This window comes from Canis aureus, chromosome 11, assembly GCF_053574225.1.
Source record: "Canis aureus isolate CA01 chromosome 11, VMU_Caureus_v.1.0, whole genome shotgun sequence".
NCBI classification, from domain to species: domain Eukaryota; kingdom Metazoa; phylum Chordata; class Mammalia; order Carnivora; family Canidae; genus Canis; species Canis aureus.
In genome coordinates this window covers 43,214,105-43,237,237 of record NC_135621.1, presented here as the reverse complement: position 1 = coordinate 43,237,237, position 23,133 = coordinate 43,214,105, and the positions used below count along the sequence as shown (strand labels likewise).

The 23,133-nt window shown below is 42.5% G+C and overlaps 1 protein-coding gene across 2 annotated transcripts in view; it reads left to right on the top strand.

Moving 5' to 3' along the window:
- The window catches only part of SLC9A2 (solute carrier family 9 member A2), a 97,126-nt gene that overhangs the window by 19,503 nt on the left and 54,490 nt on the right, over window positions 1-23,133 (top strand). The window contains exons 1-2 of one of the 2 annotated variants that reach the window (XM_077914921.1): window positions 14,240-14,410; window positions 15,926-16,389. In XM_077914921.1, coding sequence (XP_077771047.1) covers window positions 14,377-14,410; window positions 15,926-16,389 — 498 coding nt within the window. In that variant the 5' untranslated portion in view covers window positions 14,240-14,376. Of the gene's footprint in view, window positions 1-14,239; window positions 14,411-15,925; window positions 16,390-23,133 lie in introns of those variants that run through there. The other variant, XM_077914920.1, reaches the window with a different exon arrangement.

The following is a 23,133-nucleotide window of genomic DNA, read 5'->3' as shown; positions in this document are numbered from 1 at the left end:
AAGGCCCCATTCAGAGACTGTGGGTCAGCTGATCAGTTGGTTATTTTGGGTTATGTGCCCGGTGGCAGTGCCTATCAGCAGAAATCAGTTTTAGCTACATCTTTTCATACCTGTTTGCTTAGCAGTGTTTGTGCAGCTATATCAATATTTCCTTTTGTTGTGCCATAATTATTTCATAAGAATGAGTAGCAAAGTGAGACACAAAAGTGAAAATTTGTTTTCTATCATGGGAAAATACACATAACATAAAATTTACCATATTCACCCTAACGAGTACAATTCAGTGGCAGTAAGTCCGTTCGCAGTGTTGTACAATCATCACCCCTCCTATCGCCAGAACTTTTCCATCTTCCCAGAAAGAAACTCTGCCCATGAAGCAATAACTCCTCCGTCCTCCATCCTCCCAACCCCTGGGAACCTCTATACTACCCTTCTTCTCTGTGAATCTGACATCTCTAGATACTTCATGGAAGTGGGATCATACAGTAATTGTTCTTCTGTGTTTTCTGGGAGTGAAGATTTTTTTTTTTTATAAGAAACACTTTGAATGTGTGTTTTTTTTCATTTTTTAATTTATTTATGATAGTCACACAGAGAGAGAGAGAGAGAGGCAGAGACATAGGTAGAGGGAGAAGCAGGCTCCATGCACGGGGAGCCCGATGTGGGATTTGATCCCAGGTCTCCAGGATCGCACCCTGGCCAAAGGCAGGCGCCAAACTGCTGCACCACCCAGGGATCCCAGGAGTGAAGATTTTTAAGGAGGAACAGCAGAGCTCTTACGACATTAGGGAAATTGAGGCGAAGGTAGAAATCACCATCAGTGATGAAAGCATAAACCTTTAGGGTAATCAGATACAAACCAGTTGGCGGGGCATCCCATGATAAATAAAATAGCAAAACTGCAGATTAGAGAAAATGATAGGAACATTGGAACTGAGAATGTGAGTGGAGACTGTGATAAAAGGTGAGGCCCACAATCCTTGCTGTCAGGTGCTTGACGCCCCCAGCCACGGCATGCACATGTGGTGCATTTTTGTGCTGTGTCTGTCCACAGGCATGGACTAAAACCCCTCAAGGAGAAGAGCCAGACCAACGGGAAGGTAAAGAGCTTTTCTCTCTATTGCCATTTCTGTCCACCTGCCTCGAAGTAGGCAGTGGGAGTGCAGAATTGAGAAGAACTTGCCACCACTCTGAGAACGTGTCCTAGTGGGTGAAGCAGACCATCAAGTGGATCTGTGCACCCTGCTGCAGTAGGTAGTCTGCTAACGGCCTCTGCACAATGTGACTGAGGACACAGAGGCCCATGAGTCACTCTCTGTCCTCTCAAAACGTTTTATAAACGTCTTCGTGGAGAGTATACCTGTCCTTCACATCATTGCCCGTACTGGGTATTACTACTTCCCAGTACCTTGAGGTAAATCCAAACTATGGATTACAAGGCCTAGGGCACATTACTCTCACCCTCTCTTGGATTTCTCGCAGCGCCTCTTATGGACCACACTTGGTGCCCACCCTAGTGAGCTTTGCACCTGCTGTTCCCTGTGCTTGGAAGCCCCTTCCACATCTCTGGGCCTTGCCAGTTCCTCCCCCTCATTTCCTTAAGGAGCCCCTCTCCAGTGGGGCAGACAAGATTAAATTGAGACCTTGCAGTGGTTCCACGGTGACTTGCATTCCCTTTTCATAACAAGCATGACATTTGTAACAACTTTGACGTCCTTTGTCCCTGTAGATGGTAGACTCCGTGGACACAGAGCCATCTCTATTTTGCTGTGTCTCTGGTGCCTTGTACACTTCATAATGGTGAGTGCTTGGAAATGCTTGTGGGTCAATAAAAGAATAAGTGATCATGTAACTTATTGATCAGTTTTTAGAAAGGATGAAGATTTTCTTTGCAATGATTTTTCCATCATATACATGGTTTCCATTCTAATGATTTACAAGCTGTTCAGTCATTTCTTTTTTTTTTAAATATTTTTTATTTATTTATGATAGTCATAGTCACAGAGAGAGAGAGAGAGAGGCAGAGACACAGGCAGAGGGAGAAGCAGGCTCCATGCACCGGGAGCCCGACGTGGGATTCGATCCCGGGTCTCCAGGATCGCGCCCTGGGCCAAAGGCAGGCGCCAAACCGCTGCGCCACCCAGGGATCCCTGTTCAGTCATTTCTCCAACATATATGTCTCGAGCACCAACTTGGGGTTGTAAAAGTCAGCAGGCCACCTTTCTGCCATCTAGGTATTTTTTTGCAGTAGTTACAACTTGGCATTTGGAATCAGGATTTTGTAGATGATCTTTTATCAATTTCAGAAAGTTCCTTCTATTAGTAGTTTGCAGAGGGTCTGTATCATGAACGGACGTTGAATTTTTGCTAAACACTTTTTCCGCATCAATCACATAACTTTTCCTCTTTATTCTCTTGATCTGATGGGTTACATTGGTTGGTTTCTGAATACTGAGCCCCATTTGCATCCCTGAAATAAACCTCACTTGGTCACAATGTGTAAGTCTTTTTTATATATTGCTGAATTTTTTGCTAAGGATTTTTGCATTTATGCCACAATCCTGCACCCAGTTCCAGCATCACCAAGCAATTCTTGGACACCACGTAGGTTCCCCTACAACTCAGTTCTGCCACCATCTACCAAGAGGTAGTGTCAGATCCCCCAGGTTAAGGGCTCAGTCCCACAAGACTGCCCTCTTATCAAACAAAGCTCTGCACTGGGAAAGGCATTGAAGAACAAATATGTATTTCTTATTATAAATTATCATATCATAATGCTCATAAAGGACATTTATCTGCTGCTTTATTTTTTGTACTCTTTGTTTGATTTTGATATCAGGGTAATACTAGTTTCATAAAATCAACTAGGAAATGTTCCCGCCACTTCTGTCTTTTGGAAGAGATTATATAGAATGGTATTATTATTTTGTAGAATTCACTAGTAAAACCATCTATGCCTAAAGATCTGTTTTTTTTTTTTTTTTTAATTTATGATAGTCACACAGAGAGAGAGAGAGAGGCAAAGACACAGGCAGAGGGAGAAGCAGGCTCCATGCACCGGGAGCCCGACGTGGGATTCGATCCTGGGTCTCCAGGATCGCGCCCTGGGCCAAAGGCAGGCGCCAAACCGCTGCACCACCCAGGGATCCCAGATCTGGGTTTTTTTTAGGAGTTGTAGATTACAAATTTAGCCTTTTTTTTTTTTTTTTTTTGCTAGTTACAAGGCTGTTAAATTAGCCCCTTCATGTTGGGTAAATTGTGGCTGTTTGTGTTTTTGAAGGACTCAGTCAGTTTCATCAAAGATGTCAGATGTGTTTATAAAGTTGTTCATATCCTCCTTTTGATGTCATCAAGGTCTGTAGTGACTGGTTTCTTTCACTTAGCACAATGTTTTCAAGGTTTATCTATGTTATATCATGTATCAATAGGTCGTAACATTTTATGACCAAATAATATTCCATCTTTTGCCATGTTTTGTTTATCCATTAATCAGTTGATGGGCATTTGGATTGTTTTCGTCTTTTGGCTATTATGAACAATGCTGCTATGAACGTTCCTATATATGTTTTTATGTGGACACGTTTTCGTTTCCTTGGGATATGTACCTGAGAATGAAATTTCCTGGCCAAAGAAGTCTGTGTTTAACTTTTTGAGGCACTTCCAGACTGTTTTCCAATATGGCTGTATAGTTTACATCCTAACAGCAGTGGATGAGGACTCCTGTTTTTCCACATTCTCATTAATATTTGTGATTACCTGTCTTTTTGATTATAGCCATCCTAATGTGTGTGAAGACCTTTAGGTTATTTAGAAGAGTGTTGTTGAGTGCCTACATTGAGATTTTCCTGTTTTTTTTTTTTTTTTGTATGTGTTACTGATTTCTATTGACTCTATTGTGATGAGAGAATATATTCTCTATGATTTCAGTTCTTTTTAAGTTTATTGAAGTTTGTTTTTGTGGCCCAGGATATGTTCTATCTCAACATATGTTCTGTGGATTCTTAAATGTGGATTCTGCTGTTGTTGGTTAGAGTCCTCTATAGAATTGATGGTCTAGTTATTCCATCAATTAATTGAGAGTGGGGTATCGAAGTCATGTATTTGTCTATTTCTCCTTTTAATTCCATCACTTTCTGTTTCATGTATTTGTAGTTTTGTTGTTTGGTGCATATGCATTTAGGCCTGCCATGTCTTGATGAATTGACCCTTTTACCATTATGTAATGGCCTTTCCTCTCTCTGGTAATTTTCTTTGCATCAAAGCTTATTCCTACTTTCTTTTGATTAATATTTAATGATAAAACTTCATCTGTTATTTTATTTTCAACCCAGCCCATATCCCTGTATTTGAAGGGAGCTTTTTGTAGACAGCATATAGTTGGGTGATACTTTTTCATCTATTCTACTAACAGCTGTCTTTAATTGATGCATTTGAACCATTTATATTTTACACACACACACACACACATATATATATATATATATATATATGTAGGAATGTTTACATATATACATATATATGTGTGTGTGTGTGTTTAAATCTGTGACTTTATTTTTACTTCTCTGTTTTCTTTTCCTGCCTTCCTGTGGGTTAGGAACATTTTTTAGAATTTTGCTATACTGTGAAATTCTAGTGGGTTATTTGAACATTCTTTAGAATTTCACTATACTGTGAGTTCTAAATCTGTGACTTTATTTTTTTTCTGTTTTTCATTTCTCTGTTTTCTTTTCCTGCCTTCCTTTGGGTTATCTGAACATTTTTTAGAACTCCACTTTTATTTATGTATAGTGTTTTTGGGGAGTGCCTCTTTGTGTAACCTCTTTAGTGGTTCCTCTAGGAGATATATATATATCTTTTACTGGTGTAGTCACTTACCAGTTTGAGTGAAGTGTAGACCTTACCTCCTATTACATCTTTTTATTCGCCCCAACTTGTCATATAGTCAGCTTAAACCTTTTCTCTGTATACATTGAGAACCACATCAAGCAGTGTTCCAATTTTGGCTTCCGTGGTCAAACTTAATTTAGAAGATTTAAGAGGAGAAGAAAAATGCATAGAATTTCCCCATATTTTTATTCCATGTGTTTTTCTTCCTTTCTGATGTTCTAAGATTCCATATTTTATTTTTGAGAATTTTTGTTAATCATTATCTTAAGGCAGGTCTGCTGGCAACAAATTTTCTTAGTTTTCTTTTGGCTGATAAGGTTTGGATTTTCCCTTTATTCCTAAAGGATATTTTCACTGGATATACAATTCTGGGTTGGCAGTTCTTTTTTTTTTTTTTTTCTCTCCTGCACATGAATAATGTGTTACTTCCTTATAATCTCCGTATTTCTGACAAGAAATCTGATGTTCTATTTTCCCTCCTGTAGGTGTCATTTCTCTTTGGCTTTATCATGATTTTTTTTCTTTTTTTATATTTTCAAAAGTTTGTGGGATGAATTGATGTAGGTTTCTTTGGATTGATGATATTTGGGGCTCACTCAACTTCTTGATTCTGTAAGTTTATGTCTCCTGCCAGATTTGGGGAGTTCTTTGTCCTTATTTCTTTGAGTACTTTGTAGCCCTTCCCTGTTTCTTTACCCTCCCTGGGACTCTGATGACAGGAATCTTAGATCTTTTGCTGTATATCCATAGGTCCCTCAGGCTTTAAGTCTGTTTTCTCTCTATTGTTCAGATTGAGTAATTTCTATCATTCTATCTTCAGGTTGACAAATTCCTTCCTGTCTACCACATTCCGCTCTTGAGCCCACATAATTAAATTTTTTATTTCAATCATATTTTTCAGTTCTAAAATTTCCATAAGGTTTTTTCTATCTTCTGTTTCTTTGGTCAGGCTTCCTATTTTTTTTCATTTGTTTCAAGTATATTTGTAATTGTTCATGAAACATTTTTATCATGGCAGCATTCAAATTTTTGGTCAGCTAAATCTCACATCTCAGTCATCATGATAGTGATATCTATTAATTTTCTTTTTTCATTCAGTTTGACAATCTTCTTGATCACTGGTAGAATGAGTTATCTTCTATTGGAACATGAACATTTGGGGTATTAGTTATGAGACTCTGAATATTATTTTTACTTTCAGTTTTAGATGATTTCTTATGATATTAAGTGGGAGAGGGAGGTGCCATATCATTACTGCCAGTTGGGAGTAGATTTTCAGGTTCCCCCTTTGCTTGCATGAACTACCTGTGGGGAACGGACTGCTCCTCTTTACTATATGAGGGCTGACAATTCTGTATTCTTACTAGCTCTCTCCTGATACCTCTTTGGCTGATTGGGGTCAGGAATACCTAATTGCTTTCCTCTGGTGATCTCACTGACACTATAGTGGAGTGGTGGCTTTGTTTCCGTTGGGTGTAAGTGCAAATCCTGACTCCACTTGGCCTCTTTTGACCCACATTAGTGAAGAGGATGTGGGATGCCTCATTATTGCAGGTGGTGGAAGCCTAGATCCTCCACATCGTCTTTATTGGCACCATGGAAGGGAGTTACCACCCAGTGGTGACCTCCCTACTTTTTCTTTTCTAACAATACCCCTATAGGGAAGTTGAGGTTTTCCTTATAGTCTAGTGGTCATAGAATCTAGATTTCCTACTCATATTTGGCCTAGACTGGGACCACAGTTTCTTTTTTTTGGTGTTCACGAGTAGAGAAGCTATTACCCAAAAGTTTTCTGTTTTTCCCTGCTGTTTCTTTCCTGGTCCATAGTATAGACAGAGTAGGCTTTTGTTGGGACTTTTGTTTGTGATCACTGGCATTTTCAGCCTCATGGCTTCTTCAGGTCTGAAATATGAGAGGCAAGAAGAAAACCCAAGAAACTCACAGCTATGTTGTTCTTCAGATCTCAAGGTCCCTAGCTGGTTTTCCTTCTGTCCACTTTTCAGAATCTCCTTACATTGGTTTTGTATATAATGTCTAGGGATTTTATCTTTCTTTACTTAGTAGGAGGAATAGAGGAAAATGCATACTCCATCTTTCTAGAAGCTGAAGTTGCTTCTTTTCCTTTAATCTTCTTACCTGTCCCCCCCTCCAATCTTTAAAAGGTGAATAATTCAGGCATACCTAAGTTCTGTCCTAATATTCTTTACTTTTGGGTCACTGATTGTAATATATCCCTGCTTTATAAGAGAGATGATTGCAGCATGGGGTTTCCTTGTGTGTTTTATAGATTCTTCTTTCTTTCCTTTAATGCTAAATTCTTCAGTCTATATGGAATTTCCCCAAACTCTTGGATTCATCTTTGATTCATCTGTCTCACTGAGAGGTTTTTCTCCCTAAACTTATAGAGAACTTTTGGCCACCAGATGTGTGGGTTTTCCTACACCGAGCAATTCTCCAGTTCTCTGAGGACACCAACTGGGTGTACTATAATTCAGTTCGGTTCTGACGTTATCTGTGGAGTTAGTGTCAGAGCCCACTAGTTAAAGGCTCACAAGGTTGTTCCCATTTCAGATGCCAGTTGTAAGTCCCTGGACTTCTTACTGACCAGCAATAAATCAAAGAGTTGCCTCATTAGAACCAAAGACACTTCTATGACCCAGGAAATTCCAAGGGATTTAAGAGCTCTGTGTCAAGAACTGTGATTAAAGGCCAAATAATAGAAAGATGCTCCTAGCTCCTCTATCACTTAGGAAATTACAAAGCTTTTAGGAGCTTGAGATGAAGGCCCGGAGCTTGGGATGAAGATATATATATATATATATTTTGTTTTACCACAGGCCTCATCCAGGCCAGCAACACATTGTGTTGGAGAAACTGTCAAAATATATTCCATATCTGACCTCCTCTCATATACACCACCACTTTAATGAGAACCATCATCTCCTTCCTGGGTTACTGATAGACTAGTATTCCTGCTTTCATTCTTCAATAGCAACTAGAATGACCCTATAGAATTATGAATCTGATCATGATGTTGCTCTGCTCAGAAGCTTCCACTAGCTACCACTGTACTAAAAAAAAAAAAATCTAAAGTCTTTCCTATGACCACATGCTGCATGTGCTTTACTATTTTGCTGCCTTTCCATTTCATTTCTTACCATGTGGTCTCTACTTTGCATGCTCCAGCCACATTGGCTTCCTTGGTGAGGGTGCTCCCAATTCAGGGCCCTTGTTCTTTCACCATGTTTCACATACTCCATTCGTACAGGGTTTTGTTCAGATGTTACCCATCAGAGAGGCTTTCTTTGATCGGGCTGATAGCAAGTACCACCTTGTCCTGGCATTTTGGGTGCCTTCACCCTTCTCTGTCTTTCTTTGTAGGGCTCATCACTACTTGTCACTATGAATTTACTGGTTGATTTATTCATTAAACTGCAGCCTTCCAGGGCAGGGGCTTTCTTTCATTCACTGCTGTATTCCTTTTTTTGAAGATTTTTTTTTTAAATTATTTGTTTGACAGAGAGAGAGAACACAAGCAGGGGCAGCAGCAGGCAGAGGGAGAGGGAGAAGCAGACTCCCCGCTGAGCAGGGAGCCTGATGCAGGGCTTAATACCAGAACCTGCGTGGAAGGCAGATGCTTAACCGACTGAGCCACCTTGGGCCCCCTCACTGCTGCATTCCTAATGCCTGATATGATACCTGGCACATAGTAGAGTTCCAGCATAATGTATAATGAATGAGAAATTTGATTGGATGACACTGATCCTTTGTATTGCTTCTGAATTTTCCCTATCATACATCATTTTGCTATAGCAGTTCCCTGTTAAAATATAAGTGTTATTTTTCATTACTATGTAATTGTGCTGAGCCTCCTCTCAGACTTCCCTTTCTAAGATTATGTATAGATAGATCCCTTTGGAGTTTGGGCTCTTAGCCTTTTTAGTCACATATTTGCATCAACATCTTACTTATTTTCACTGATGGCTAATCAAATCCATCTGGTGTAAAACTTTCATTTGGCAGCTTTCATCACCTCATTTCCAAATTCCAGTCTCTAGTCTCTTGGGGTGGGGGTGGGCTTGTCCCCCTTCACTCCATGTATGGAAGACAAGGATGGTTCAGAGACACCTTCATTAGTTCCCCCTTGCCCAAAGAACAGAGGCAGGTCTTCAGAGATTAGCCCTCCAGGCCTTCTATGGTGTGGCCACTCCCTGTTTGATTGGTTCATCTCTTCCTTGCTGTACACACTTTGTAGCCAGGTCGTTGTGCCACGCCTTCCTCATGGTGCCTAGGCTTTCCTCGTACCTGCCTTGTGCCTCATTCCCCCTGAAACCTAAATATTCACGGCCAGTTATCTCAGTGCCACCTCCCTGAATCTCCTCATCTGTAATTGCCTTCCCTTCCCTACTCCTCTGGTACTTACTACATCTCTTCCTTCCTATCATGTATGATAATTACTTGTGTTCCTATCTTATCTTCTGTACCAAATACAAGTTTATGGACGATATAGCCCACCTGGGATCCAATACTGGCTCCCTCAGATCCTTGTGCAGAGAAGGGATTCAACAGTCTGATGAAGGGTATAAGTCTTTGTTCCTTTTCAGAATTCTTCACGGACAGACTGTATTCATTTTGTTTTTCTTTTCTTTGCAAGTAGTCATGTCATTTGGAAAAATTAAATGTCATCTAAGTTCTGCTTTGGAATAATTCCAACAGATTTTTAATGTTTTTGTTATATTTTCATCTTTTTCCCAATTATTTTATTATGATAAGTTCTTTGCAACCTCATAAGGGGACCATTTTTAAAACCCCTACAGAGATATTGCAGATATTGCAGACCACTACAATAAAGCGACTATTTCAATAAAGCAAGTCAGATGAATTTTTTGGTGTCCTGGTGCATATAAAAGTTATATTTATACCATATTGTAGTCTACTACTAAATGTTCGATAGCATTATATGTAAAATAATAATATACTTTAATTTAAGAATATCTTTTTTAAAAAATTATTATTTACTTAAGAGAGACACACAGAGAGTCAGAGACATAGGCAGAGGGAGAAACAGGCTCCATGCAGGGAGCCCGATGTGGGACTTGATCCCTGAACTCCAGGATCATGCCCTGAAGCCGAAGGCAGACACCCAACTGCTGAGCCACCCAGGCGTCTCCCCCTACCTTTTTTTTTTTATAATTAAAAAGTATCTTATTGCTAAAAAATGTTCACCATCATCTGAGCTTCGAGCAAGTTACAATCACTGATCATAGATCACCATAACAAATATAATAATATTATAAAAGTTTTAAATATCAAGAGAATTAGCAAAATGTGCTATAGAGACATGAAGTGAGTAAATGCTGTTGGAGAAATAATATTTCTGAAAAGTTTGAAATATCGGAGGAATTAGCAAAATGTGCTACAGAGACATGAAGTGAGCAAATGCTGTTGGAGAAATGGTGCCAACTGACTTGCTCAAGGACACAGAACTGCCACAAACCTTCAATTTATAAAGAATGCAGTATCTGCACAACACAAGAAGGCAAAGTACAGTAAGACAAGGTTTGGCGTCGTATTCATAGTTGCACTATTTTTTAGTGGAGAGAAATTAAATGTATCTTTTAGCTCTAGCATATGACTAAATATTGTAAGAATGTGTTACTGGGTTACTGACATGAATCAGTTAATTCTTTTTGTCTTTATGTATTTATTTATTTCCATATTTTTATTGTTTATTTACTCAGTTTGATTCTGTTTATTTTTATTTATTTATTTTTAAAATATTTTATTTATTTATTTGAGAGTGAGAGAGAGAGTGAGAAAGAGAGAGTGCGCATCAGCAGGGGAGGGGCAGAGGGAGAAGCAGACTCCCTCCTGAGCAGGGAGCCTGATGTGGGGTTCAATCCTGATATTCCAGGATGAGGACCTGAGCTGAAGGCAGATGCTTACCTGACTGAGCCACCCAGGCGACTTTGGATTTATTTTTAGTACTGAATTCCGTCACTCAGTCTTTGTCTACTTAGTATTATCATGCAATGATGGCAGCTTGTTGCTGTAGCAGATCAAAATGATGTTTCTCACTATTTCCTGTTTCTCCTTATCTATTGCTTATTGCAATTCTGTTTTTTAAAAATGTGTATTTGAAAAAAATAAAAATATGTATTTGGTTGCTATACACAGGGGAATAGATGAACCAACCCAGCATTTTTACCATTGAGTGCACTTGCTTATTTCTCTTAATACTTAAAAACAAGTTCAATGTACCCTGTAAATATTTACCTCCTCCCCCCTAACCCCCCCCCCCCCCCCCCCCCCCGCCAAAGAGGCATGACTTATTTTAGAATATTCTTTGTTAAATCCAGTGTTTCCCAGGGTTGCTTCAAGAAGGAGCAGCCCGGGAAGCTAGTTCTGAATCACACTGCTTCTGCTGACTTTGTTTCCAAGGGTACTTGTCCCCAACTCAACATGAGCTTGGAAAATATTTGTAGATCGAATAAATGTCATTATTTATTCTGTAGGCTCTCGTAAAATATGGAACATTAATTGGATAATTTGTGTTTGCACCTGGAGGATGTGCTTCCTCTCCTGAGGGCTTTGTCCCTGCTCACCTCTGCTAGGTTCCCCCTTTCTCTTCTGGCTGTGTCTCTTGGTAATTAGAAGTGTATATCATTTTTGAGACTTATTTTGTATAGCTTTTTTTTGTTATTGTTGTTGATGGTGGTGGTTCTCAGGGATTCAGATTTTTACATTGTTGCTCTTTTGTTTATCCTGCTATCTTGAAGCTTCCTGTCCTCTCTTCCCAGCATTTGACAAATAGATTATTTCAAGTATGATGAGAAAACAGTGAATCAATGGCTTTGTACTTAGCTATCCATAGATCTTTAGCTTTTAAGCTCAATTCGTTTCAATGTTTGTGTGCAAAAGAAATGAAAATAGCTTCATTCTAAGAGAGGATTGTCTTAACTGTATGTTTTATATGAGAGTCCAATCCTATTCCCCTTCCCACTTGGTATTTCTATAGCAATTAAAGTAAAATTTTAAAGTACCCATCCTCATGGACTTTTGTGTATGAATAATAAAGGGCAAATGACATGAGTACAATGCTCCAGATACTACAAAGTAGAAGTTAGCAAAAAGTACAAAGAACAAACTAAAACATGGGGAAGAAAACCACAGCCTAGGAGCTAAGCATGGCCCCCACCCTGGTTTTGTATGGCCTGTTAGATTTTTAAACTGTTAAACAAAATCAAAAGAAGAATGCTATTCTGTGACATGAAAACTAGTAGGAAATTCTAGTTTCCATGTCCCCAAGTAACGATTCATTAGAACACAGCCACATTCATACACTTAGGTATTATTTCCGGCTCCTTTTGTACTACAACTGCAGAGTAAAATATGGCCTGCAAGCTGGAAATATTTACTATCTGGCTTTTTATAGAGAAAAGTTAGATGACCTCTGGACTGAGCAGTAGATTATACTTGTGGTAGCTCATGTTCAGCCTTGTAAAAACCATCAAAAACTTCATCCTCCCCCCCCCCCCCCTTAAGTGGTCTATTTCTCCATAACATTTGTTGAGATAATGACTCTGGAGAGACAGAGGTGCCTGAGTGGCTCAGTGGTTGAGCATCTACCTTAGGCTCTGGTCATGATCTCGGGGTCCTGGGATAGAGCCCCACATTGGGCTCCCTGCAGGGAGCCTACTTCTCCCTCTGCCTGTGTCTCTGCCTCTCTGTGTGTGTCTCTCATGAATAAATAAATAAAATCTTTTTAAAAAAAATGACTCTGAAGAGCAAATTCGATTCAAGTTGACTTACCCTCTGAGTAGTTGGGAGTGGGAGAGCTGTAAATGAATGCACATTTGCAAATAATGGATTTACTTGTGTTATTCTGTGAGCAATGAATTTGAAGAAGACTTTTGGTTAATTATTTTGCTGGTACGTTGGACTCCTGTCATTTATAAGCCATACACACTTACACACAAAACCTTCCATGGTCGCAGAGAGTGTTAGAAGATTCAGCGTCTCTGCTTTTACGTTCACCAAAAAGCACGGAGCTAAGGTCTCTGGTGACCACCTTTATTTAATCCTTCCTTGCTCCTGGAAGGGCTGGGCAGATTCAGTGACTAGCAGTTTCAGGCCAGGGTGACCTAGCATTCACGAAGGAAAGGAGAACAGTGGTTTTGAAATGTAAGCATAGGGTCTTTTAAACAACCGTTGTTGGTTTGTCGCTGCTCTTCCCTGATATTTGCTGCAGCCAGATGTCCCCTCCTGCTCCCCCGGTCTCCTGTCCCGGTGGCGCTTCTGTCTGAGGCATCCTGCACCGCTGCCTTGCCCTGGGGTCCGCCCTCGCGGGTCCTGGACAGGATCCGGCGCAGCGCTGGAGCGTGGCAGGCCTGGTCCTGCAAGATGCACACACGCAGCCTCCGTTTCCTCCTCTCTTCCGCCGGCCGTGGTCCCCACGCTCCCTCCTTAGGAATGAGGGCCTCCTCTCAGCACAGTGCCAGGAGGCCAGGAGGTGGCACCCGCGTGGGAGAGAGCCCTGGGCCCCGGGCCGGAGGGGGAGGAGAGCGAGAGGCCGAGAGGCCGGCGCACGAGTGGGGAGCCGCCAGGGCGCAAGAGGCGCTGCTCGCTCTCCAGTCCATCTGCGGACGATCCCATTCCTTGCTTTTGTGCATTTTTCTAGAACTGTTTCCTCTTGCATCTTCATGTCGGACAGGGGGAGGAAACCAAAACGGGGGGGGCGGGGGGCTTTGTGACGTCACAGGCGCAGTGGTGACTCCTCATTGTTACAATCCTTGTCATGGCCGGTGGGTTTGTCCCCATTTTGCAGGTGAGCAACCCGGGCCCGGGCCTGGGTGTCACCTCTCCTCGGCAGCACAGAGTGTGGGCGACTGGATCGGAGGCCACGTGGCACCCATTAAGGCCCGGGCACACGGCACCTTTGGGTTGGGCCTTCGTGTCCTGCATTCCAGAAAGGAGCTTATTTCCCTTAGACTCCAGGGGGCCGTTCAGCCGTTCAGGGCAGGCACATCCTTATCACACAGGGAACGTTGCAGGTAGAAGCTGGACTCAGCTTGAGGAGGGGTTACAAAGGTGGGGTCGTCAGGGGACCCCCTTAGAGTCTCTGTTCGGCACAGAGGTCAGCAGGGCAGAGGTCACGGGGGCAGAGCGGCCCAACCAGCTGAGTACATTCATCCCCCAGCAATGACCGGGGCCTCCTGTGACCTGGATAAGAAAACCATCAGTCCTAGTGAACCAGACTGTTCACTTTATTATTTAGAAATCCTTCAGAGCTCTTGAGATCATGACGATTCCTTTTATGCTCTTTTTCACAGGCTGTTCCATGCCATGTCTTTAGTGCGGTTGGTCGGCTCTAAAGGGTTTACTTAGTAAACTCCCTGTGATCCTGAGTTTCTAAGGACACATTCTGACGTTTTAACATCACGTTCCTGTAGGTCAGATAACTTCCACAGGCTGCTTTCATCCTAAAGCATGCGAGGTGCCCTCAGGACAGGCTGCTGTGTCGGTATGGACTGTCCCCCCGAAGCCTTATCAGGGGGCCTTCGTGTGTGAACCTGCTTCCCTGTCAGCCCGTGTGCCATCTCCCCCTGCTGCCCGCCTCCCCCCAACACAGTTGTTGCATCACAGCCACACTGGGCTCCCCCATGAATTAGGAGATGGATAGTTTCCTCCAATTGCTCACTTCCTGGGAGGCTCTTTGTGCCTTCTCTGTGTATTTAATGTCTGTCTGTCCTTCCAGGAAGCACCACCAGAGACTGCCTCCTCCGTGATGTCCTAGCTGATTTCCTCCCTCCCTCCTCCCCTAGCACTAGTGTGGGGTCTCCTCACAGCGGGTCTTAAACACATCTATTCCATGGTCTTGACTAGAAGCTCTGAGCCTGGAGGTCATGGTGGTTTACATCTCTCAAGTCGTAATTGGCTGAAGTGTCTTCAAAGCATTGATTGGGTTGTCCCTGAAGGAGCAGACCTCTGAAAAATTAAACATACTTAGCATTCCAAGTGAAGTAGTCTGAAATTTTTAAACATTTAAAAAAGACTTCTTTATTTATTTGAGAGAGAGAGAGCGTGCATCACGCATGCATGTACATGCAAGCACATGCAATGAGGGGGCAGACAGAGGAGCAGAGAGAGAATTCCAAGCAGATTCCCTGTTGAGGAAGGAGCCTGATGCAGGGCTCAATCTCATGACCCTGAGATCATGATCTGAGCCAAAATCAAGAGTTGGAAGCTTAACCCCTGGAGCCACCTAGGCGGCCCTGAAATTTAAAAAAAGAAATTTTTTTAAAAAAAGATTTTCATTTATTTATTCATGAGACACACAGAGAGAGGCAGAGACACAGGCAGAGGGAGAAGCAGGCTCCTGGCAGAGAGCCTGATGCTGAGGGACTTGATCCCAGGACCCTGGGATCATGATCTGAGCCAAAGGCAGATGCTCAACCACTGAGTCACCCAGGTGCCCCTGAAATTAAAAATATTAAATACATTGCAAACTCTTCTCAGTACCAGAGGGGGCAGTGGTAACCTGAAAGCTGGTGTGTGATCCTGCCACCTTGACAAGACCCTGTATCTCTTTGAGCCTCAGTTTCCACTTAAATATATCTGAAAAGGTGAAAATAACTGCCTTGCCTCCTCTTAAAGTTTTTGTGAGGATGAAATGAGATGTCACCTTTGAAAATGTGTTAGAAATCACAAAACTGCTTCAAATATAAAATCACATGGTTGTATTTAAGAACACTTCACTGGAATTTAGACGACAGCCGTGCTGTGGAAGTACTATGCACCTCTGTCATTCAACTTCTGATGTAAAGTTGCACTTATGCCTACCCCGTACATCATGAATAGTCTTAAGGAGATCATCTGACTTTTGCATCATACTCTGCAAAGCCAGTCTGTAGCCGATTATGCTCACCTGGGAGGTTTTGAGATAGAATCTATCAGTTCTGGCAAAGAGAACCAATTTACTTTCACCCTATGTCTTGCACAACCCAAATGTTTTTTCTTTATCTTTTTTCCTTTACAGGCTTCCATCTGTATCACAAGTTGCCCACGATAGTGCCGGAGAGCTGCCTTCTTATAATGGTTGGCCTGCTGCTAGGAGGGATTATTTTTGGGGTCGATGAAAAGTCCCCCCCTGCGATGAAGACTGATGTGTTTTTCTTGTATCTCCTCCCACCCATTGTGCTTGACGCGGGCTATTTCATGCCCACACGCCCATTCTTTGAGAACATTGGCACCATATTCTGGTATGCTGTGGTAGGGACCCTTTGGAATTCCATTGGCATCGGGGTGTCTTTGTATGGTATCTGCCAGATTGAAGCCTTTGGCCTGAGTGACATCACCCTGCTCCAGAATCTGCTCTTCGGCAGCTTGATCTCAGCCGTGGACCCCGTGGCCGTGCTCGCCGTCTTTGAGAACATTCATGTCAATGAGCAGCTCTACATCCTGGTCTTCGGAGAGTCTCTGCTGAATGATGCAGTGACAGTGGTGAGTAGCATGTTCACGCTGCATCCCTCCAACACCACTGGGCGCCACCGGTCTGCGTCAGCTTTCTGATAATGACAGCTGAGGTGCGACCCTCACACAGTTGTGCACTGAGACGGCCCCTCACTCAGCTTAATGCTCTGGTATTGCTGCCTTGAAATGCTGTGTAACATTCTCTTTATTGACTATTGACTTTTTAAATTCATTATTACACAGTGGGCCCCTCATTTTTGTTTTGCACTGGGTCGCACAATCTATGTAGCTGGTCTCTGCTTGCAAGGTCCTGCTGGTGCCAGGGGGGCATCAAAGTGATCGTGGCCTTTCTACCTCTGAAGATTTCTCACTTGGCATTTTCAAAAGTGATGGGCTTTGATCAGACTCGAAGGACTTCAGGTCCCAGAATTCTTTGTGAGACGTGATGCTGGCAGTCTACTATGTGTAATAGAAATGAAACGACGATACCTACCAAGTGCCATTCTGTGTCTGGGGATGGCTTATTTATTATTTTGTTATTTTAGGCCAGTTTTCCATTACACTCTCACTTTCTGTTACTACTCAGCCAGCTGATTTCCGGTCCTCACCATTTTCCCCATAACTGGGTATTTATTCAGAGAATGCGAATTTATTTTTAATTCTCACTAATTAACACATAATTAGAGTCAGAGGCTGTTGTGATCTTAATGTTAACAGAATTTACCTCTGCCCTGCTTCCTGAGCTCCAGCAAAATGTGGAGAAGTGGTAAGGAAGCCTCTCTCCACCACCCATGAGGCCTACAGGTTGTTCCTCCATCAGTGAAAGACACACAGGTGACCCTGTATCAGTAAACCAGTTAGGGAGCACCAGTGATGCAGTTTTATGCTGGCCCCCATTCTGCAGTGATGATGCATAATTGTCCGCATCACTGTGAACCTCTTGTGAATGCCTACATTGTGCTCGGGTCTTTATAACTATGTAGTAATTATTTTTCTCATTTGGTAGGTAAGACACTTGAGGCAGAGAAAAATATTAAAAGATTTTAGGTAACTAGTTTATAGTACCCCCTGCATTAGTTCCTTTCATTAAAATATTATTCCTGATTCATTTAAAAGTCTGCATAGATACCAACATCACCCTCCATGAGCTTGTATGCAGACCCCCAAACTGCATAAAATGTCATTTTGAAGGATGTCCATTAGCTCCCTGTGGACGTTATTGGGTAGAAAGTAATTGATAAGGAAATCCCGTTTTTTTAGAATAGCTGCTAAGATAGCTATTTTAAGGCAGCTAAGGTACCTCTTTCAAGTAACAAAATACACTCCATTTATTCCATTATTCATTAATAGTGATTTGTCCTTGACTTAGCAATTTTAAATTATAACTGAGAGACTACCATGGTGATGGAGACATTTTGTAATTCTAATTTCCAGAGGCATCAAGGTTTTCATGGTGTTTTAGGTTTGATAGGTACATGTTACCCTTATTGAGGTAGATTGTGGACATTTTTTCTTTTTAGATTTGGACATTTTTAATAAGGATTTCTTGGATCTCTTTCTTGTATAGGAAACTTTATAAAGAAATAGTAACAGCCCTGCTGCACTCATTCTAGGGCAGTCTAGCAAGGCCAGCTCAGTTTTAGTGTGATATGCCATGCCTTTACCCTGCTTTCCCTTCTCTTTAAAAAAAAAAAAAAAAAAAAAATTTCTCATTCAGAAACCTCAGTTTCTGAATTCAAACTCAAACTCCATTCTTTGAGTTTGTCAGGAATCAGACCTGAGGAAAAAATCTGGCTAAACCACCATTCAAAGTGTGCAAAGGCCCCAGGTTTTCCAGAGGTACATCTGTTGCCTCCTGTCAAGAGGCCCCAAGCCATCCAATGTGGTTTTATGGACAGAGAGGGAGTCCCTGACCCAGAGAAGGCAGCGGGCCAGATTGAGGGCGCTGTTCAATAGAGGAAAGAGGGCAAGGACAGAGAAAGGGCGTGGCTGCTCTTAAGATGTAGAAGCCCTTGTTACAGGCCAAAACCTGTAAGTCAGAATGACTGTAAGGATTTCCCGTGTATGGACCTTCCTCACGTTATATACCCAGGGCTCGGAGCCCCGTGGACCCACACCTACAAGCTAGCAGGCATGCCTGAGGGTTTTGCCCTCCTAAAGGTGAAGAAGAAGCTTCCTGGTATCATAGTCACTGAAATGCCTGAATAGTGGACTGAACGGATCAGGTGTTAGGAATGATTAGAACCACATTGTTAAAAAAAAAAAAAAAAAAAAAAAAAAAAGATCATTTTGCCTCCTAGTCAGGTACCCTTGGAGTACAGAGGTAGAATCCATGTTTTATGGATTCTTTGACTTCTCGTCTTATCTCTAGGAGAGGTTTAAGGAACTCACGGGGTAGGGAAAGGCATGAAAAGTATGGACCCTGCTGCATACGGTGAAGATGATGAGTCACTAGGAGTTGCAATGAGAAGGGTAAAGATTAAACAGGAAGAATTCATGTTAAAAATGTAGTCTGGAGGAGTAAAATTAAAGGTCAATGTGATTCATTCTGTCCCCAAATCTTGGTAGATACAATACTGAGGGAGCAGCGTTAAGGGGAGAAACCTACCGTAAAAATGTTTTGGTGCGAAGAGAAATGAATGCTGTATAATTGCAGTCCAGCCATGCCATTGTCCATGGCTATGTAGATTGGAATCAGCTGGAGAAATGACAGCTGAAGGAGCAAAGGTCAGATTTTTAAATAGAATTTCTGTGCTTTCCTTTACCATAAATATTTTAGGAAAACTTCAAAATTTTCCTTATTAGGCCAAGATCGCTCAGGGTCTTAGTTGTCAGATCAGCCCTGCCATCCCACAGTCATGCAGAATCAAGTGACTTAAGCTCACGTGGTCATTTCCAACATCATTTCTAGAACATTTTAATAATGCAACCATTGAATAATCACGCATTTTCCAAGAAGACTTAAAGAATTTCCTCAATCTGCCACAACGAGGCGTGGTTAGGGAGAACTGGCTCTTTGGAACCGGGCAGCAGACGGGCTTCATCGCCCAGGCATTATGTGCTGTGCACTGGTATTTAACTTCAGGAAACTGGAAGATAAACAGTAACCACTTGCTACTCATTTTTGCTCTGCAAATAGCAGAATATATTTAAAATTCCTTTTTTTTTAATATTTTATTTATTTATGACAGATACAGAGAGAGAGAGAGAGGCAGAGACACAGGCAGAGGGAGAAGCAGGCTCTATGCACCGGGAGCCCGATGTGGGATTCGATCCCGGGTCTCCAGGATCATGCCCTGGGCCAAAGGCAGGCACCAAACCGCTGCGCCACCCAGGGATCCCTATATTTAAAATTCCTATGCAAAAATGATTGTTTCTTGTATTTCATATGAAAAAAAAAAGTGACCCAAAAGCTATTTTTCTGGAACAGAGCTATTCTCATAAAGAACTTGGTATTGTTTGCATCTTTGTGTGTTACATGATTTCACTGTCTCACACCTTTTAAATCAAAGATCAAAATAGATAATTTCTAATTCATATATATACATATATATATATGTATGTATTTTAGGAGTCTACTCTAAAACTGAGCTAGCTGTATTTTAGGAGTCTACTCTACCAACTGAGCTAGCTGGCTGGGTGCTTATATAATCACAATAATGACTAGAATGATTTGAAAGTACTCAACTGTCGAATTAGCCCACTATAAAATAAAGTCAGTGCTGGTATCTGGGTCTTTGAAAAACACAGTTGTCAAGTTGAGGTCAATTTTGCACAGAGCAACTAGAGACGTAATTGTAGCCAACATACCTAGTATATATGCATATGCAGATGTAATTTATAACCCCAACAGTATTTTTCTACATAGATTCCCTTGTGTTACGATGAAAGCATTTAACTAGAATGAACTAACTATGGATTATGGCCAGTGGTAACTAAAAGAATTTTATCTTGTGCTGATCACTGGGTATCAGGTTCACTGTAAGGCAGGTTGGAGGGTATGGAAAGCTTTCTGGTTGTCAAGGCAACATCTCTACCTAAGACATTGCCCCGTAACATTGCCCTGGCATCTGAGGCAGTAGAATGATTGAACTGGAGCTTCTGGCCCATGTACTGAAACTTCAGTGCCTATGACTCAGCAAAACCTAAGGAGATATTTAAAACCAGCCTGTGCCTTTGATAGATTTGTTTTCTGCAAAACCTAAAGAGATATTAAAACCACCCTGCCCCTTTGATAGACTTGATGGATTGAGTTGCCAGGAAAACGCCTCCGGAAAGACTATGACTGTGAGGTTGTTCCTTAGGGACACAGGCCTGAGTCTCCTTTGGAAGCCTCATAAATGTGCTTGATGGGGTGGGGAAGGGAGATACAAGAGAGGAGGAGGAGGAGATGCGGGTTCTTTGCAGGAGGACTCTTGAATTTTTCAGGGAAATGAGGTGGGCAACCAGGAGGCAACACCCACAATGCAAGATGGCAGGTCCCCAAAGCCTGACTGGTATGCAAGATCACCTTTGTTGCAGGAGGGCAACAGGTGATTTGAAGGGGCTGTAGGAGTTCAGGAAGACTCTTGAGGGGAGCAGCGGCTTCAGCTGGGCCATGGAAGACAGATAAAGTCTCCCTGGGCTTAGGGGCTGGGTTCCTCCTGAAAGAAACCACAAGGAGGGAACCAGGGGCAGTGATGAATTATGGTGTTTTGTGGAGCTGTGCTTTGACTCTCCCAGGCTGAAGGGTGTTGGAAAGCAGTTAAAAAAAAAAGAAGAAGAAGAAGAAGAAGAAGAAGAAGAAGAAGCAGCAGCAGCCAGATATTGAGCTTTCCTAAAGTCAAGGATTTTAAACTTGAGTGACAAATGGAATAACATTATTTAAAGGAAGTGAGTCTTGCGTTGGCCATAGGGAGCATGGGAGCCAGGGCAGCTGAGATTTGCCAGTGTAGGCAGGAGTGGGGAGGGGGGGCAGAAGCCTGGGAGTCTAGGGACAGACCAGCAGAGACCAAGTGGCCTGGGGGCTGTTGGGGGGGGCGCTGTCTGTGCAGAGTGGGCTGGCAGGGAAACCCGGCTCTCTCCTCTGGCAGCAGGTGACTGTCACCCTTTGGCCTTGGCTCTTCGGAGACAAGGGGTATATATAGCACATCTCTGACCTCCGGGAGCCACCACAGCTGCAGATGCTCACAGGATCCACGTGCAGCAAGCCTCTGGCCGGAAGCGGAAGCGGCTGCTGCTACGCGTCAGTTTCTCTTCCGGCAAGTGATGATACTGTCAAGGCATTGAAATCCTCAGGGGAAGGAGCTGCTTTTCCTCCCCCTTCTTACTCAAGTCATTCTTGACGGTACAATAGCAAATGCTCTTGGATGTCACGCCGACCATTACGAGAAAAGAAAAGCCCACTCACATCTAAGCGTAACCTGCTGCTTTCTTCGAAGTCGGCGGATATTTATTGTCATCTTCCAGGCAGCACGGAAAAGGCAAATCATAATAAGGAATGAACCTTGAGCACAAGGAGCTTATGAGCCAGCAGAAAAGATGGAAAAATTACATAAAAACCTGCAGCTGTGGTGAGCCCTAACGGACCTTCGGTGAGGCCAAGAGTGGAGTCGACTCTCCCCAGATCACACGCTGGCTCCCAGGGGCAGAACCTGACTCATTCTCCCATGGTTGAACCTTGAAAAACTCACCCAGAAGGTCAGGAGACCTGGATTTTCATATCGCATCTGACATTTTGCGTGACCATGGACCAATGGGTTCAATTTTAGTTTCTCAGAAACCAAATAAAGGTGTAGCACGGCCTGTACCGTAAAAGGCCTTCATCCCAGTATCCTGCCAGCCAGCTCCCCTGGAGATTCTGGCTTTAAATAACACAATGAAAAGAAGCAGGGCACCTGCTGGACTCATATTTTCCCTGCTGGCTTTGTAAAACATGTGGTAGGGCCTAAGCCATCACTTCCTGTTTCAGTTGGCACAGTGGCCCTTAGAAACAGGCTTGTGAGCATATTCCCTAACAGACGTGAAGTGCCTAGCATTTTTGAAGCTTAATTAGACTAAGACCATGTAAAGACTGTGTGGATTTTTCAGAAGCCAAACAGCCGTGGAGGCTCATTACTTTTAAAAAGGGACAAAATATGTATGAAATTATAGCACACGTACACACAACACACACATGTACCCACCACAGGTGGCTGCCTCTTGGCTTTAAGAAAGAGGCTTTGGATCTCATGTTATAGCAGATGTGTGTGTGTGTGTGTGTGTGGAGGGGGAACGGGGTGAAGTGAAGAGGGAAGACCTCAGTGTCCTGGGAGGAAGATACCCCTTCAGGTGGGGTACCTGGCTGGGGCCCCTTCCATGGCAAGACCCATAAGAGAGCCTTGCAAAGTTACTAAATTCACAGCAAGCTTGACCAGCTTTCTCTCTGACCAACTACTTCCCCAGCATCGGTAACACAGCAAGGCCTGTTGGATGGCAGCCAAGTCGTTTAAAATTATCTTTTAGATGGTATCTTAAGAATAATATTTAGGAGTCAATGGCATCATAATCACGAACTCTCTTCTCTCTCACTTTGAGAAATAGCTTTCCGGGCAACATACTTTTATCATAGCTTTTTGTTCAAAGTTATTCAATATCATATTAAAGCATGAGAGAGAGCGATACATTCATTGTCACTGATCATCAACTTGGGTGTACAGAAGAAATGTCCTTGTTAGAAGGCCAGCTGAATTTTTCTGTGAATGTAGTGAAAACGGTGAAGTTGGAGTCTTGACCATGGCCTCTCTTTCTCCCACA